At 56.2% G+C, this 18011-nt stretch overlaps 2 protein-coding genes across 2 annotated transcripts; one reads left to right on the top strand and one right to left on the bottom strand.

The window, feature by feature from the left end:
- The first annotated feature begins 809 nt into the window (after nt 1-809).
- On the top strand, nt 810-3270 carry GUCA2B (guanylate cyclase activator 2B). Its single transcript, XM_058551958.1, has 3 exons — nt 810-916; nt 2057-2243; nt 2991-3270. Exons 1-3 carry the CDS (start codon nt 827-829, stop codon nt 3050-3052), a joined length of 339 nt encoding a protein of 112 aa, XP_058407941.1. The 5' UTR covers nt 810-826; the 3' UTR covers nt 3053-3270.
- A 2405-nt stretch (nt 3271-5675) lies between these two features.
- GUCA2A (guanylate cyclase activator 2A) lies at nt 5676-8420 on the bottom strand. The gene is given in 4 exon segments (XM_058551959.1): nt 5676-6737; nt 7147-7157; nt 7159-7340; nt 8291-8420. Coding segments are annotated over 4 exon segments (501 nt in total). The 5' UTR covers nt 8366-8420; the 3' UTR covers nt 5676-6504.
- Between the last annotated feature and the right edge of the window lie 9591 nt (nt 8421-18011).

Genomic DNA, 18011 nt, shown 5'->3' on the forward strand with positions numbered 1-18011 from the left:
AAACTAAGGCTCGGTCAGAGTTGATATGACTTGCCGAGATCACACAGCTGCAGCAGGACCAGGATTTGAACCCAGGTCAATTTGTCTCCAAGTCTGCTGCTCTTTTCTCCATGCTGGGTTAGGCTGTTGGCTTCTGAAAGACACGGACAGGTGAGAGGGGTCAAACATGGCCTGAGGGTACCCAGGCACCCGTGGGAGACGGCAGGCAGAGCAGGTTGAGGGTCCAGGCAGAGACTGATCAGAAGGATGGTCCTTAAACTGAACTGGGGTGGGGGCGAGATATGCGGCTCTGGGGGAACAAAGAGCCCTGAGATCCTCACTGTACCTGCCCACCTTGCCCTGGACCAGCCTGTCGGTCTGCATCCTACGCCCAGAGAAAGGACCGTGGGCTGACCTGGGCCAAAGACACTTGAGTTCCTGCTCTGCCATTGACTAGCTCCATGACCTGGGGCAGTCGCTTTACCTCTTGAGCCTCACTTTCCCTGTCTGTAAAATGGTCTTTCCATCCTTCCACTCACACAAGTATCTTGAGGAGCGAAGGAAAGTGGTGTGGTCCAGGGTCCTCCCACAGAGCCCCGCACACAGCAGGCACCTGACACACAGTGTCAGCTTCCCATGTGTCCGGGCCTCCCTGCCCTCATTACTCCCAACCCCCTTCCTGGGAACAGGCTCTGGGCTTGTCAGAGAGCCAGCAAGCTGTCAACCCCACCCCAGCTGGCCAGTTAATGAGTGACCAGGGCGCTGGAGCCCGGCCTATAAAGAGCTGCTAGCCAAGGCAGCAGGTGGGAGCCAGGCGGACAGCAGCAGTGGGGTACAGAGGAGCGAGATGGATGGCAGGATGGTGTCATGGCTCCTGTCCGGGGTAGCTGTGGTCCTCCTGGTGCTGCTGCAGGGCACACAGTCAGTCTACATCCAGGTGAGTCCCTCCAGCTAGTCTGCCCTTTGCCTGAAGGTCCCCACGGTGGGAGGCTGGGATGGAGAAGGGACGCTGGGAAATTCATGGGGGTACAGGGGAGCACAGGGCCCAGGGCTCAGCCCAACACACAATCACAGCCCAGGGCCCAAGACAGCTGGTGGGTGGGGGCAGCTGGAATGCTGATGGCGATGATGATGGTGATGATAACAATAAACTGCTGCTATTCAGCATTGCTCTCCTCAAAGGCCAGTCCTGGTCAGAGGTCAGAGTGTGGAATAAGACGTGGTCCCTGCCCTTGAGGAGCCCAGAGGGGGAGGGAAACCCTTACCCAAGCTCCCACAGCTCTCTATACTCACCCGTGTCTGGGCAGAGGGGGAATAATCACCAGAAAACATGTCCCCGGCAGGTAACTCTAGAGCTGACATTGCAGGATGAGCAGGAGGTAGCCAGGCACAGCGGACGCGGACACAGGCAGAAGGCACAGCACACGCAAAGGCTGCGTCTCCTTCCAGGGCGCCGTGAGACTGGCGCAGTGGAAGCGGGGCCTGCCTGCCATGTGGCAGGATGCGGCTGGGCTGGCGGGGGAGTCTGCAGCCCTGGGTGTCACACTCCTGACTCTGGGCAGGGCCTCCTTGGGAAGGAACAGAGTGGGTCTTGGGGAGCAGAGGGAGAGGCAGCTGCCCCTGCAGCCCTGGCCGTGGAGCCCAGCAGCTTGCGGTTGCCATCATTTTGCCATATGGGTTCAGGGGAGATGACCCAGTTATCGAGTGTGCCCTGGGTACCAGGCCCCCACGGAGGAGTGGAGCATGATTGTCTCCTTTTGTCGGATGAGGCTCAGAATGGGGAAGAGACAGGCAGCCAGTCGGGAAGAGCTGGGATTTGAACCGGGGGTCCGCTGATCTCCAGAGCCCACCTTGGACCATTGTATGCACAGCCTTGCTGTGACCTCACCTACCAGTCACTGGGGGCCTGTGGCACAGGAGAGCCCAGCATCAGACACCACCTCCCACCTCCCAGGCTGTCTTTAAAGTGTGGCCTGGACTTGCCATGAGAACAGGGAAGGCTCTGTGGGGTCTGAGGAACCCGGTCTCCCGGCCCGGGTTTTGATACCCTCCCCTCTCCTTTTCCTCCTCCCCCCAGTACCAAGGCTTCCAGGTCCAGCTGGAATCTGTGAAAAAGCTGAGTGACCTGGATGGGCAGCGGGTGCCCAGCCCCCGCCTGAGGGCCCAGAGCCCCCTGCCCTCCTTGTGCCTCCACCCGGCCCTGCCAAGGGACCTGCAGCCTGTCTGCACCTCCGAGGAAGCTGCCAGCATCTTTGAGGCCTTGAGTGAGTTCCCCACCCCAGCCTCTGGTTCTCCCTCCTCCCCACATCCCAGCTTCTCCCCCTCGTGTTGTTTCTACTAAGCACCCAGCGGCTGAGGACAGGGAAATTCAAGAAACTCTGCCCCCTGCCTCTGGGTTTGGGCGCTGAAAGTCAGGCTGCCAGGAACCCCTCGGTCTCCAACAGTGCAGCTGCTTGGTCATCCTCTCTCCAAGATGCCCCAGAGCCAGGAGGGACCCAGAAAAACAACAGCAATGCAGTGGGGTGATGGGGGAGGCACAGCGGGCACACAGGAGAGATGGCTGACATCTGGGGTGGATCTGAAAGGCTTCCAAGAGGAGGTGACATCTAAGCTGAAATGTGAGGGCTGAAGCAGAGCTGACCAAGAGAACGTGGTGACTAGCTAGCATTTATTGAGCACATGCTAAGTGCCAGGCCTCGTGTCAGCCCCTCTGCCTGCCTCCTCTCCTCACAACGACCCTGTCAGGCTGCTGCCGTCCATTTAGCAGACAGGAACACTCAGGCGCAGAGTGTAAGTGACTCGCCCAGGCACCGCCAGGAAGGAGAGGACCTGGGACTGGTGCCCGAGCCGCTCACTCTGCTTCTAAAGTTTCATGCTCCTGATCTGTAAGATGCCGGCCCCTCTCTAGGCCCTCTCCTGAGCAGGCCTTCTCGGGGCCCCTGGGCAGCAGCTCCCTGGACCACAGATATTTCAGGTTCAGGTTCAGCTGACCGGTTTTCTCCCCTGCCCAGGGACCATTGCTAACGACGACTGTGAGCTGTGTGTGAATGTCGCCTGTACCGGCTGCCTCTGAGATGATCCCTGGGCACACCCTGGACACCTTGCCCCCCCAGCCCACTGCCTTCACAGCCCCCACCCCATCCAAGCCCTGGGGGGCCCCTGGCCACCGGGTCACTGCCACCCTCCCAGGGCCTGAGCAGCTGGATCTCGCACAAAGCAATTGGACTCATGTTGGAGGAGAGTTTGACCCCTGAGGCAGCCCTGCTACTGAATAAAGCTTCTCTACCCACACAGAGTCAGGTGTCCATGTGTCCATCCCCAGGAGCCAGGGGCCGAGCTTCTTGGGAAGCCGGGTGGATAGAGGAGAAAGGTTGGACTCATGAGTCAGCAATTTCCCTGGTTTCCAGCACCTGAGGAGGTGGTTCTGGAAGCCCTGTTTCGTCTAGGAGGGAGCGAGGCTCGGGGCGGGAATGAGTCACCAAGATCACAGAGCACCCAGACCCATCAACCCCAAAGCAGAGCTCAAGGCCTGGCCCAGCTTCCACGCTCCTGACCCACGAGGGACCCCCTCCAGGAGGGGCACTGCAGGAGTGGGTGGAGGGGAGAATCACCATGCCCCCTCCTCAGGCCCATGGTTAGGGCTGACTCTGCCCCAGGGCTGCCTGAGAAGATGGGCCATCTGCCTCTCCCTTACCTTCCCCAGCTTCCTCCCACACTTTCCCAGCTGCCTGGGACCATCTGGCCTGCTCCAGATGGGAGACCTCTCCTCCCTCTCTCCATCCTGGTGGCCCTGAGGAGTACTAATAACAGCCCAGGTTTATGGAGCGTTCGCTATACCCTCGGCACTACTCTAAATCCTCTGCACATAGTAACTCACGGAGTCCTCTTCCAGGCTAATGAAGCAGGTACTGCTATTAGCACCATCTCCACTTTACGAATAAGGAGACCCAGGACACAGATAACCAAGTAGTCCAGGATCACAGGCTCAGCAAAATGGCAAAGCAGGCGTCTTCCCAGGAAGTCTGGGCCAGAGTCACGCACTGAATCGCCCTGTTACTGCCTCCCCATGATGCCAGGCTGTGGCTGATGACCTAACCCAGGGCCCCAGCAGCCACCACATTCTCACGGCGGCCTCAGTGCCTTCACTCAAGCAGGGGCCGTGCTGAGAATTCCCCAAGAAGGGCCTTTCTGCAAGTTGGCTCCTCCCCAGCGTCTGTCCTGGGCAGTCAGAGAGGAGGAAAGCCAGGTACAAAGGGGCCGTACCCTCTGAACTCAGCTCACCCAGGGCCAAGGCCAAGGTGAATTCCCCAAGACCAGCTGCCCCTCCTGGCTGGCCCAGTTCTGTTCACGAGTCCTGAGGTCTCCTAATCTGCCAGGCCAGAAACCCCAGACCTCCAGCTCCTTCCTTTCCCTCACCCCACAGCCAAGACTGGCTGGGGGCCTTTGCAATGCCTCCTGGGTCTCAATCATCTACCATCACTCAAGGTGGGCCCTAATCACACTACCCCAGCCAGGCCAGGGGTCCCTTCCTGCCCTGCATCCTGCAGGCTTTCCACACCCACCATGCCAGGGAAACATTGCAGTGCTGCTCTGATGGTGCTCCCTACCCTTCTGTGGCTCCCCAGTGCCACCTCTCAAGTCTATACTGAGCCCATGTGCCATCTGGCTTCATCTCCTACACTGCCTTCAGCTGTGCTGGGTTCCCACTCACCTGGGGAGGAGGCAGTGAAGGGAATTGCCACCGACCGAGCACTGACTCTGTATCAGGCACGGGCTGAGCCATCTACACAGAAATAATCATTCTAGCAGCATCAGCAAAGCGCTCACCAGGGCCTGGTGGAGCTCTAAGAGCTTTTTCTGTACTACCTCATTTAATCTTCACTTAACTCTATGAAGTAGGGATTCTTGTCATCCCCATTGTACAGATGAAGAAACTGAGGAGACAGCAGGCTAAGTAACCTGCCCCAAGTCATACAGCTGGTAACAGGCAGAGCCAGGATGCTCATTCAGAGAGGGAGCATTAAATGATTCTACCCCACCACACGTCTCATCAAACCCCCGCAACCCCAGGAGGCAGGATCTGTTATCATCCTATTTTCAGATGAGGAAGCCGAGTCTCAGAGAGGAGGACACAGCTTGTCAATGACACAATCAGGCTCAAACCCAACGCTATGTGCCTCCCAGGCTCCAACCAGTCCAGGCTCAACCAGTCCAGTGCCCTGGACCTGCCCCCAACCCCACCCTCTGGAATCCCCTCTGCCTCCCCACCTCCACGCTGGTTTCAAAATTCCATCCATCCCAAGGGGTACTCATATGCCTGCCTCCCCTCCCCCTTCACAAAGCCTTCCCTGACCTTGACCCTGAAGACACCTCACCCTCTGCATCGCACAGCACAGCCCAGGGAATCCCCCCTGAACCAGCCTGTGGGAACTGTCCCCTCCACCCTCCACTCCAAGAAGGACGGTGGTTGCCTCCTTCTCCTCACTCCTCTGCCTGTGCCGACAGGCCTCCCTCCACACCTCGCTCCTGTCTGAATCACTCTCAGCTGGACCCTGGTTCCCCTTTCTTTGGTTTGTTTCTACTGTTTATTGAATTTGCTCATGTTTGTATATGGTCTGAACTTTACATGCATTACACACTTTTATGCCCAGCCTGGAAGGCAGGTACTGTTATTCTCCTAGTTTTACAGAGGAGGAGACTGAGACACAGAGAGGGAAGGTGACTTTGCTAACCTCACACAGTATGTGGAAGACCTGGGGCTGGCATGCAGGGCTGAAACAGTGTGGCTCTCGCTCTCCCTGTCCTGCGTTATGTTCTCATGCGGTCATCCCTGTGGGGCCTCCCTCTCTTGGGCTCAGAGAGCCTTCCCCAGGCACAGAAGCCATTCTCCCACAGAGGGCCAGAGCTGGGCAAGGGGCGTGGGTTATAAAGTGCCTGGGAGCACCAGGCAGAGGGGTCACGAAGACTCCTCTCGGGGGGCGGAAGTCTTCCGAGGAGGGGCCCTGGGAGTGAAGCCTTGGCGCCTGAGCAGGAGTTTCGCCAGCCAGGAGTGTGAGAAGAGGAGCAGTGCAGAGGAAACGTAAGAGCCGTGCTCAGGGAGTGGGCCTGGGGGCGGCCAGGAGGCAACACTACAACGGTCCGTGGGGGCCACAGCCTGAGGCACGGTGAAGACTCTGGAGCTCTGGGAGGATCTCATAGCTGGTCAAGTGTCTGTGTCGGACATCTAAGCCAGCACAGACTCGTGTGCTCACATGTGGCTTGGTGACTTTGGTGACCCCAGGAGATACGAAAGAAAAGCAGAGGTTCCACCTCCCCCATTGGTGGTCCAGAGATTCAGGCCCCTCGGTGCCTGCGTGTGGTGGCAGCCCCAGGAGCTTAGCAGGGACACTAGAGTCCTTGCACTTAGCACACTGACCCCTCAGCTGGCCAGGGCAGGGTAGGCATCGATGAAGCTGGATGATGAGTGCACCGACGGATGCAGGAAGGAACGAAGGCCACACCAGGAGCACTCTGGAATCTGGTTTATTAGGTGAGGGTTGGAGTGGCTCTTGGGAAGCACCTAGCAGCTCGGATGGGGTCAGGGGCTGGGCCTCCCCAGGCTGCTCGCTCCTGGTTGGGGGGCAGGTAGGTGGGGCTGCGGGAAGAGGGAGCATCCTGCAGGGGAGGGGCAGAAGGCAGCGAGCACCAGCGGTCCCAGCATCCGGCGCAGGCAGCGTAGGCACAGATTTCACACATGCTCGGGTCCTGGGCGATGGTCTCTGGACAGGAGAGAGGGGGCTCCGTGAGAGCCAACCAAAGCTCCCCGTCTCCCTTGAGTCAGAGCTTGGACATCCGCCACTCAGATCCCAGGAGAAACCCAGGGCTGTCCTCGCTGACCGGCTGGGCTTTCGATACCAGCCAATCAGAGCGGAGATTCTACCCAGAAAGGAGCTACAGCTAAGGCCAGACGAACCGAACGCAGTGCTACCAACGCATCAGTCAGAGTGAGGATGTTCCTAAAGTTAGCCCGGCCAATCACAACTTAGAACACTCATTAGAGAGGGCTTACAGACCCACCAATCAGAGCAGAGCCCCCGCTCCAAACCCCACCATTCAGAGCACACGTCTCCCTCAAGCGCACCAATCAGGGAAGTCCCAAGCCCCGCCAATCAGAGAGGAGGCTCTCACCCAGCCTCTGAGGCTCTCCTGGGCGCCGGGGTGCTGGCAGATGGCTTGAGTTCTTCGGGAGAGTCGGGGTACCTACCGAGCATGGGAGCCAGGCATCCATCAGCCTTCCGGCGGTTCCTGATGCTGGGCGCCTGGAGCTGCCGCAGGTCCTTGAGCTTCTTCACTGACTCCAAAGAAAAGGAGGACTCTCCCTCCTGAGGAGACACAGCCTGCAGCCCGCTCCCCGGGCCTTTCCCCAGGGCCGGCCCCTCTCCACCCCCGTGCAATGGCGCTCAAGCAGTGTTTGTGGCATGTGGCAACCAGACGCTTCGCTGCGGGGCAATACAAGCTGGTTAGAGCTCAAGCCTCACAGCTGGACGCTGGGCTTGAATCCTGTGACCGCGGACAGGTCATTACACTCCGGGGGCCTTGGAGTCTGCGTGTTAGCTGAGGAATGGAGAAATGGATGTGAAGTGTCAGGGACACCATAGGCACCTATTAGTGGGAGCCATTGTGCTGTCTTCACCCCTGCCTGAGAGCCGTGCCAGCTGATCACCAGCCCCCAGCTCCAGCCTGCTGCCTGGCTGACATTTGAGGAGGAATAAAAAGCCCTCCTGGGGCCTGTTGTGATAGATAGCGGGGCCCCTGCTGGTGCCAGACTGGCCTGCCGCTGGCATCCACGCCGCTGGGCACACCCTTCCGTCAGGACCTCTGGGATGTCACGCCGGTGCCCTGGCTGAGTACAGGACTGAGGAGTAAGTCTGGAATTGAATCTAGCTCCTTCACTTCTCAGCCATATGCCCATGGCTAGTTACAGAACCTCTCTGAGCCTCCGTTTTTCTCCTCTGAAAAGCGGGACTAATAATCCCTTCTTCCCAGGGTGCTCATGGGGCCACAGTGAGCTACTAGAGGAGCCTGGCCTGTGGCAAGCACTCAGTAAATTGGCTAATGACCTGCCTTTCCCAAATGGTTATTTCTCTTCTCTCTACCTGGTGTCTGAAGGGGAAAGGGTCAGAGGCAGGAGTGAGAAGGGGGTCCCTGAGGAAGAGCCAATCCTTAGACATACCCCCACTCCAGCCCCAGAGAGGGAGTGCTCTCTCAGGGGACAGGCCCTGTGCACTGGGGGCAGAGAGCTGGCTGGCCTGGATAGGGACAGAGGACTTACCTGCACAGTGACTCCCCCTGCCAGGGCAGCCCAGGCCCAGAGGAGGCACAGTGCAGAGAGCAGGAAGGTGTTCATGGCAGCAGTGCCCAAGAAAGGAGTGGCTAGTTCTGGATGCCGGGGGAGCAGTGGGGCTTTTAAAGAGGGCCGGTTACTGAGTAACCCAGGAGCCTTTGTCAATGTCTCATCTGCTTGCTTGTCAACACAGGCCTAATCAGATAAGGCTCCAGACAGCTCTGGCAGGTAAGAGATCAGCCCCAGGAGCCTGGCAGAGCCCCAGCCCCTCCCTGGGCTCCCACTTTAACCCACAGCCCAGCTGGGTCCTGCATTCATTCACCAAGCACACACACTCACTGACATCTGCTCTGGGCCGGGCCCTGTGCTGGGGTAGGGCTGCAGACCCAGCCCAGCCCTTAAGGATGGAGGCCCAGACAAGGCAGGGTGGTTAGGTGGCAATGCAGGGTGAGGAGGGGCCACCTCACCCAGCCCAAGGGCAGGGCAGTTCAGGAAGTTTTCCCAAAGGAGGTCGTGCCAGCGCTGAGTTCTGGAGAATGAGTGGAACTTTTCTTAGAGAAAGGGCTGGGGGTAAAAGGCCATTTCTTGCAGAGATGCCACATGTGGAGCATCCAGGAGGTGAGATAGGCCTGGAATATTCAGGGAAATGTGAGCAATTCAGCCTAGGGGGAGGAGGGGACTGCAAGGGGGCTTCAGATGATGAGAAATGAGGTTGCAGACCAAGGCAACTATAGTCGTGTGTGGCTTAACAACAGGGATACATTCTGAGAAATGCATCATTAGGTGATTTTGTTATGGTGTGAACATCGTAGAGTGTACTGAAGGGGAGCAAAATTAGCCACCCCAAAATGTGTCTCTAGCATAACATGAGCTAGGCAGTAGACAGGGAGGAACCTAGGGAAGCCTGCTTGGGCTCCCCTCTGTGTTCTTCTGTTTCTGTGTGGCCACACAAACACCTGTTTTCCAAACTTTGCTCCTTTTCACCTCCCTGTGAATTGCCTTCTTTCCCTTTGAGTACCTGACTTACCACCCCAGCATCTTCTTTTGTCTGTAGCTGAGGATGGTATTTAAGGTGAGGACTTTGGCCATTTTGGTGAGTTACTCAGTTTTCCTGGTTTTCTCCCATGTATCTTTTGGGGGAAAGGGGAGAGTTCCTCCCCCCTTTTCCCTAAGGTTCTTATGGCTGGTCAAATAATTTCAAAGGCAGGTTAGCAGGGGAAAATCAAACAAAGTTTAGTAACATGTATACACAGGAGAAGCTCAGGATAAACCGAGCAACTCGGCTCTCTGGCTGAAGCTGCTCGCTTAAGTGCTTCAGCTAAAGACAAGGGGGGTCTTGGGCCAGCCCTGTGGCTTAGCGGTTAAGTGCTCACACTCTGCTGCTGGCGGCCCGGGTTCAGATCCCGGGCGCGCACCGACACACCGCTTCTCCGGCCATGCTGAGGCCGCGTCCCACGTACAGCAACTGGAAGGATGTGCAGCTATGACATACAGCTATCTACTGGGGCTTTGGGGGAAAAATAAATAAATAAAATTATTTAAATAAATAAAGACAAGGAGGGCCTTGTGGGTAGTGGTTTGGGATTTCGGAGGGGAGCAAGGCACTTTACGTGGAGATGGAAATGCAAATGTTTGTTAAACAGGTTTTGCTAGGCCCAAAATGCATTTGTTGGTGCCTTTCTAGCACACCTATTTTACATTATACTCCAACTATCTTATGGTATCAGCTCCTTCCTGGAACAGGCCTTCTGTGTTTAATTCTTTGAGGTAGTTTGAGGTAGTTTGAGTGCGTATCTCTGCCCCTTCAGACTCCGACCCCCGTGAGGACTGTCCTGTCATGGTGTGTGTCCATTGGGTTCTGTTGTGAGCAGAGCCCCCAGGACATGGAGGAAAGGAAGCCCTGGGAGCTCCCTTATTCATTGTTCTAATCTACAAACAGCCCTGGCTCAGCTCCAAGGAAGAGGGTGGGGGGAATCCCTGGGTGGGGAGAGTCAGTACTGAGGAAGGCATTGGAGGGAGCAGAGCCCAACAAGGTGGGCTCTACAAAGGAAACCCTTGGTCTGCCTGCCCTCCCGGCTGTCTCAGAGCTAGACGGGGGCTCCTCCCCTTTCTGAGGGGTGAGTGTGTGTGCCAAGGAGTGTGTGTGTGTGTATGCTGAGGGGTGTGTGTGTACGCCGAGGTCTACATGTGCAGTCAAGCCACGTGGTGGCCTCTGCTAGCTGAGAGCTGGGAGGGAGTGAGTCCCAGGGGACGGGAAGGATGGGATAGGGTACGTTAGGGTTATTGATGAAGTTTGGGTAAAAAGTGAGGCTTGAGACAAGCGTGAGGTAGACTTTATTGAGATTGGATGGGGGCAAGCACCAAGTACAGATGGGAATGCAGCTGAGGTCGCTGCTGGGGTTGGAGCTGGGGTCGCTGCTGGGGTTGGAGCTGGGGTCGCTGCTGGGGTTGGAGCTGGGGAGGAGTGGAGTTGAGGCAGATTAGGGTGAAAGCTGGGCTAAGATCAGCCTTAGGTTACTGGTTGGGATTGGGGTTAAGTTAGGGTGGAATGAAGTAGAAGTTAGTGACAGGAGTTCAAGTTCAGATTGGAATTGGGGTTTGGGTTAAGGTCAGGGTTAGAGTGGAGCTGAGGCTGGGGGTGGGGCAAGTGTCGGGGTTAGGTTTGGGATGAGGGTGCAGCTACAGTTGCCACACTGGGTTGATGTGGGCACTGTAAGTGGCGTGGAGGTTGGTTGGAGTTAGATTAGGGCTCCTTTGTGGGGTTGAGGTTGGAGCTGAGTCTGCAGCTGAAGCGGGGGGTGTGGTTGGGGTGGCTGTATGACTGGGGTTGGGTCTGGGACTAAGTGTGGGCCTTACGTGGAGCTGCGGTTTGGTTTAGTATGAAGGATGGGGCATGGGTGGGGCTGCCTTGGGCTGCAGGAGCCCTGTTTCTGGCTCACTGTAGTATCTCAGTTTTCCCCTCCTGAGGTGCAGCGGGATTGGGGTACAGGCAGGGGCTTTGGTTCCTGAAGCCTCTTTGTCCCTTAGCACCCTGGCCAAGACTCACCTGGTGCAAGGCAGGGGTGGGGTGGGTGGGAGGGGCGGGAGTGACGTAGCTCCACACTGTGGGAAAGAGGAAACGGCTCCTAGGCCTCAGCCCTACCCAACCCCACCTCTGACGTCTGCCCTGGGAAATGGGAACAACTCCTCTTCCCTTGCCCCCCAGTTCCCTGGCCCAGCCTGGGCCCAGGTGTAAGTTCAGGCCCGCTCCCTCCCCTCTGCGTCGAAGCTGCTGGGCGCTGGACCTCAGGTCCTCCCGGTACCGCAGGCCCGCCCCTGAGTCCTGCAGCCTTGTCCCCAGCCCTCACACCCTCCTCATTCCTTATGGGCAGCAGGTGTCTCTGGGATTGTTTGGGCTTCCCACATCCTCTTGCTCCCCCTTCCAGGCTATGCCACCTCTACTACCTGCCTCCCCACCTGAAGACCCATCAGCAGCTGCCCAAAACCTTCAGGAGAAAGCCCAGACTCCCTGGCCTGGCATTCAAGGCCCTTCATGATCAGGCCCCCACTCACCCTTCAACGTGGATCCCAAAAGACCCCCCAGGAGTGGACCCGGAAGAAGGGGCCAGGCCTGGGGTGCTGCAGGTGAAAGCATGGGACTTTTGAGCCAGGCAGGGCTGTGTTGGAGTTTCAGCTCCATCAGTGAACAGCTTTGTGACCTTTCTGAGCCTGAGAAATGGACACAGTGACAGCTACATAGCGAATTTCGGATTGCCTAGAAAACTCTCCTCAGGACCCAGCCCCAGCGAGCCTGGGTTAAGACCACCTCCGCCTCCTCTGGGCTCCACCAGCCCCCGTGATTCCCCATCGCAGAACCTCCCCAACCCTGTCTTGCCCACTCGCCCACGAGCTCCTGGAAGCAGAGCCCGTGTCTAGCTCTTGGTGTCGTACGAGGCCTGGCGCTGTGTGGTGCCTCTGAGCCCTTAGAGAGTCAGAGGAGTTGTGGTATTTGTAATAAGCGTAACGTGAACAACTGCAGTGAATGTTTATCAAGCTCTCGCTCGGGGCTGAGTCCTCTACAGATGTGGAAACTAGACCCAGCCAACAGCCCTGCCTCCCTTCACCCTCCGACCGCCGGCTGCAGAGGCCGCCTTCCGGTCTCTGCGAGGATGCTGATGCTATTCCTTCTGGCTCAGAGGTTGTTTAACTCTTAGGTTTGGGTGACCTCGACATGGTTCCAGTGTGCAGGTTAAAGTTGGGTCCACTAAGGCCCTGTTCTCCCAGTCCTGGCTCTGCTTCCCTGCGGGCTGGAGGCCTCAGCTGGCCCCAGTGGGAAAGGCCTGGAACAGAGCCAGCTGGGAGTCTGAAGACTCCCATACTGATCTGTTTGACCTTGAAGAGGGTGTGACTCACATTTCACAGCCTCTCCATCCTGCTTATAAACAAGTCCTGGAGGGTGTAACAATCTCTAGTTCCTTTAAGAGCCCAGAACTGCCTGAGGAAGACATTACAATGTTTGTGAACCTCCTAACAGCTCTGGGAATATGTAAGAAATAACGTAGAACCCCATTTTATAGATGGGTAAATTGAAGCTCAGAGGCCCAGAGAGGTTAAGAAACTAGGACTTTCCCAGGAGTACGTACAGAGGTGCCTTGTGCAGTTGTATTGGTAGTGCCCTGCACAAGGGCACCCAGCCAACAGAGAGCGTAGGAGTGGACACAAGCTTGGGGCTACCTCAGCCTAGAGGAAGGCACAACCTTTCAGACTCACCTCACCGTCAGGTGGACTTGGTGGGGGCTGCAGTAACAAAGCTGTAAATTCCAGAACAGAAACCAGTCCTCACAAATGCCAAAGAAAAGTTTATAATTCTACTCAGTCCATACCTTCTGCACTGTCTTCCTGGCCCAACTCCCATCTTTAGGGAAGGGGAAGAAGAAAGGAGTAGCCACTGAGTCAGACCCCATGAAGTAGAACAATGATGCACATTTTACAGAAGAGGAAACTCAGGGTCTCAGAAGAGAGTACCCAATGTCACACAGAACATGGATGGCTGAGTTGGAATTTGAAGCTTGTTGGCTTGAGTCCAAGTCCAGGCTGGGGTGGCGGGCTCCCTCCCCTCCACCAGGCCCGGGGTGGGCAGGCTCTTTCCCTTGCTGCTCCAAGGGAGCAGCTAGGCCGTGGACAGAGGTGCGTCTGGTTGTTTGCTCAGCAGTGCCGTCTCACATCCCTGTGGCCTGGCCGGGCCGGGGCCGTGGGAGAGCTCATTCACCATCTGCTCCCCACAGGGCGGGACAGAGGCTGCGGCCTCCACCTCCACCCCCAGCCTGTTCTGGGCATTGGCCCCCCAGACAACCTACCACGCCTGAAGGCTGTCGGGGGAGGAAAGAGACCCAGCTGGTGCTCCTGCCATGTGCCCCAGAGCCCACGGGCTAGAGGGAGGATAGGACATGAGCTCAGAATCCACGGGCCTCCTGGGGAGCATCCTGAAAGCCATGAGAGAGGGTCCCCCAAGGCCAGATCCAACCATGCTTGCTGAATGAGATGGAAGTGGTATTTGAACTGGGCCTTGATGGATGGGGAGATGTGGACCCACAGACCTGGGGGCTGTAGGGCAACGGCAGCAGGAAGCACAGAGGGAAGGGAGGCAGGACGGGGCGAAAGCCGAGTGTGGCACCGTGGCGGGCAGCCAGAGAAGAAGGCCTCACTACCCTTAACCCGGCGACCTGGGAAGCCATGGGAGGTCTCAGAGCAGGGGACGACCACGAGAGGAGTTGTGGTTTAGGAAGACCACCCCAGCACTCGGTGCTGAGAGCAGACTGTCTCGACGTGGCTGCTGCGCTAGTCCAGGAGGGAAGGGGTGCGTTCCTCCCGTGGCAGTGCTCCAGGAAGGCAAGCGGTGATGGAAGGATGGCGTGGCGGGAGAATCAACTGGTCTTGGCAACGCGGCAACAGACTGCATGTGGAAAAGAAGAGAGGGAGGGAGGGACAGGGACCTACGGTGTGTGCCAGGGCCCATGCTGGCTGCTTTCCATGTGACTTCTCACGGGTGGTCTTATCGACGCTTTGAGGCAAGGCATTTCATCGCCGTTTTACGGATGAGGAAACTGAGGCTGAGAGAGGGCAACGTCTTGCCCAGCTGGAATTCTGGGTTCTCCTAACGCCTGAATCTGTGTTCTTTCCATTGCCTCACGTAATGTTCTGGCCTTTGGGGTCTGCAGGGATCATGCTCAGTCCCAGGCCAGCAGCTCACAATGGACCAGCTTCTGGCCTGGCCAGGAAGCCGTGGGTGGGGCGGCTAAGGGCTGCCTGGGGGCAGGAGCAGTACAGATAGACCCGGGATCCTGCTCGAAGGACTCCAGTAGGGAGGAGCAGCGACAAGGGCAAGGCCAGGGATGTGATGAGAAAAGGAGAGGAATTTGTGTGGAACTTGCGGGGCCTGAGCCTGACGGGGCCTGGAAACCCAGATCCATCCCAGGCAAGTGTCTCCCAGGACACAGGCCCTTGGGGGAGAGGCAAGCGGCTAATAAGGCGGAGGATGGAAGAGGGAGCCAGAATCTGAGGAGCCATCTCCCTCCCTCCCAGCAGCTCTCTCTCCTGCCTGCAGCTGATGAGCACAGATACATCAAGGCACACAGTCACAATCACACAGGTTACACAACCACACACCCAGCCACAGACACATGATCACATAAACATAGTCCCACAAGCACACACATACAAGGACTGGCTCACATATACTCACACACAGGGCTACATGGGCACAGTCAGAGTCACACGACCACCTGCAGTTACCCTGACTTACAGTCGTCCAGGTACAGGACTTACAAATACACACACACAGACTCACACAACCTGTGCACTCACACACTCTCACGCGGAACCAGAGGACTGTTCCCGGGAAGGCCACAGCCTCTGTGCATCAGTCAGGCATGGTGGGGGTGAAGTGTCCTCAGATGCCTTTATTGCCTCTGTCTGGGACAGGAAGCTGCCTCTCTGACCTTTTGGGAGCTGTGGTGTGAGGCGCATCCTTCACACCGCAGTGACGTCAGTCAGCTCAGGCCCCATGCTGGGGTAGGGTGGGGTGGGAGGGGGTGTGGTGACTGGCCCCGAGGGAGGTCAAGGGCAGTGGGGAGTGTTGTGGAAGTGCAGTTTGCCTCAGTGGGAAGAGCAGACCAGAATGACGCAGATCAGTTCCCATCCTCTCGCCAACCTCTCACTGGCTGTGACCTTGGACAAATGACTTCACCTCCCTCCTCCCCAAGTGGCAATGTCCAGCAGTAAAAGGAAGATAAGACACCAACCTCACAAGGCAGTTAGGAGTGCTAGCTCAGATAATGGCTGTCAAGTACTGGGCAGAGGGCCTGGCAAATGGTGGCAATAACCATAATGGTTGTGATGGCCACAGGAGTCGGCTGTGAGCATGTGAGGACACCAAGGCCCGCTCAGGCTGATGCAGGGCTGGGAGGGCTCCCAGTGGAAAGTGTGGGCGGGCCCAGCCACAGCCCTCTCCACACCTGCCTAACAATGCCAGTCCTCAGCATCAAATGGTCCCAGAAAAGCAGAGCCTCCGGAGACTTAGAGCTCAGGGTTTCCGGTGGAGTGACCTTCCCCACCCTAACCCTGGAGCAGGGGGGCAGCGGGCATCAGGAGGGCCGGGCAGGGGCAGCAGGCTCAGAGGCAGCTCTGCAGTGGGCCCCACCAGTGTGTTTATTGCTAAGAACTGGAGGGGCTCCTCCAGCTCTCTCCAGCTAGCTCTGATGCAGGGGAAGATTCTGAGGGCTAGTCACTGGGGTCCCTACGTGTCTAGGAGCACCCAGCTCTGGGGGCTGCGGAGAAAGGGAGCATAGCCCCAGTGATGAAGGAAACATTCCAAAAGAGAAAAGGCACACAGCTGGCAGCCCTCCGCCCCCCGGTGGCCTCCAGTGCTCACTGCAGCCTCACTGCTTTGTTCTAGGGCCCTGTGCTCTGGCAAGTCGCTCAGGGAAGAGTGCTGAGGAGCTGACAGCACAGTGGGGTTGAAATCCTGGCTCTACTGCTGCTGCTATGATTATTATTACCTCTCCCACTGACGAGCCAGATGACCCTAGGAAGTGACAATCTCTTTCTGGCTCAGATTCTTCATTTGCAATATGAGGTTGATAATAATAGTATCTACCACACATCTGAAGAGTAAATATGATGATCTACATCAAGTGCTTGTAATAAGTAATATTAAGTAACAAGTGATAAATGGCAGCTGTCCTATTCTGCACTTCTGGGGTCAGCATTGCCTAGGTGCACTGTTGGAGAGTTGGGAATTAGAGACAAGCCTGACCTGGGGTTGAATTCTGGCTCTGGTGCAGCCAGTTACCAAGTCTGCTTCACACATGCTGACTAGTTACGTATTGTCTGGATGGAGAGACACGGGGAGGTAAGGGCAAAATTACTCTTGGAAATCCTTTAGGAAGGCACCATGTTGGGGATAAACACACCATCTCAATACGCCCAACATGGCCAGTTTTTCTAATTCTTGGTAATAGTCTGTCTTTGAAGTAGCTGGCTTGCATCCAAGGGCAATGTTGTACAGAACATGTGTATCTTTATCCACTGGAATCACACTCAGTGGTGAGATGCTCATGCAGAGAGGTATGTGGAAGATGAGTCACGGTCTCAGGTTTGAATCTTCCATCTCACACTCATTGAGGGGCATGTGTTCATCACAGCTGGATACTAACTACCACATTAGGTAAGATTTCCAGTCTCTCTCTGGTCAAGTGTGTATAATTGAATTTGAGTGCTTTGATCGAATGCATTCAGGATGCAGTTACATTGTGCCTGACCTCTCTGAAGCAGTTTCTTCTTCTGTAAAATGCGGCGATAACAGTACTACAGCATCAGGTTCTTGCGTAGATCAAATAAGATGATGTGTGTAAGAATTTTAAATTCCTACCAGGTAAATGACATTCTCCATTCCTCCCCTTCCCCAAATTTTCCCCTAATTAGATGTGTGACTTTAAGCAGTCACTTTCCCTCTCTCAGTCTCAATGATCTCAACAGCAAAATGTGGGGGTTGTATTAGATGATTTCAAAGGCCCCTTCTAGCTTGAAGCTTTCAAGATAGTTTTGTGACTTTACGGCATTTAGACACAGTCCACCCTTCTACAAATGCTAACTGATGCTTACATGGTTTTTCCAGGACTGCTTTATCCAACTGGTAAGGGCACATCTATAAACAGCAGCCCTTTGCACACTGTAATATGTTAAAGCCTTGAGAATTACACATGCATCTTAATGATCTTATTTACTTTCTTCATTTGATCAGCACAAAGGTGCACTTCGGTTACGACTGAATCAGCACCAAGTGATCAGATTTAACCACGTGCCCTACTACAGTCTTTCAGAGGCACTACTGCTGACCAAAATTTACCTATGATGGGAGAAAAGCAGAGCTCCTCCCTCCAAGCGACACACACACCCGCTGGGTGCATGGGCACTATCCCTGGCTTTGGGCAAATTCCTTTTTGAAAAGCAGTGGGGTAAAGGGAAATGAGCTTTGGAGTCAAACCCAGACTGAATTATCCCAGCTCCTCTACTAGCTGTGAGAACTCAGGCAAGTTAACCTTTCTGAGCCTGTTTCCCCATCTGTAAAACTGCAATCAATAGATCATATGAGTTAAGTTAGGAGTAGCAGGAGGCCGTGGGCAGGATCATGGGATTAGTAAGAAGCTCTCCCCTTCTTGCGAGACAGACT

This window comes from Diceros bicornis, chromosome 13, assembly GCF_020826845.1.
Source record: "Diceros bicornis minor isolate mBicDic1 chromosome 13, mDicBic1.mat.cur, whole genome shotgun sequence".
NCBI classification, from domain to species: Eukaryota; Metazoa; Chordata; class Mammalia; order Perissodactyla; family Rhinocerotidae; genus Diceros; species Diceros bicornis.

Bases quoted from the DNA above. Each gene is read 5' to 3' on its own strand.
- GUCA2B (XM_058551958.1), top strand. From the start codon at position 827: ATGGATGGCAGGATGGTGTCATGGCTCCTGTCCGGGGTAGCTGTGGTC. The intron at 917-2,056 runs GTGAGTCCCTCC...TCCTCCCCCCAG, and splicing joins CACAGTCAGTCTACATCCAG to TACCAAGGCTTCCAGGTCCA. The intron at 2,244-2,990 runs GTGAGTTCCCCA...TCCCCTGCCCAG, and splicing joins CAGCATCTTTGAGGCCTTGA to GGACCATTGCTAACGACGAC.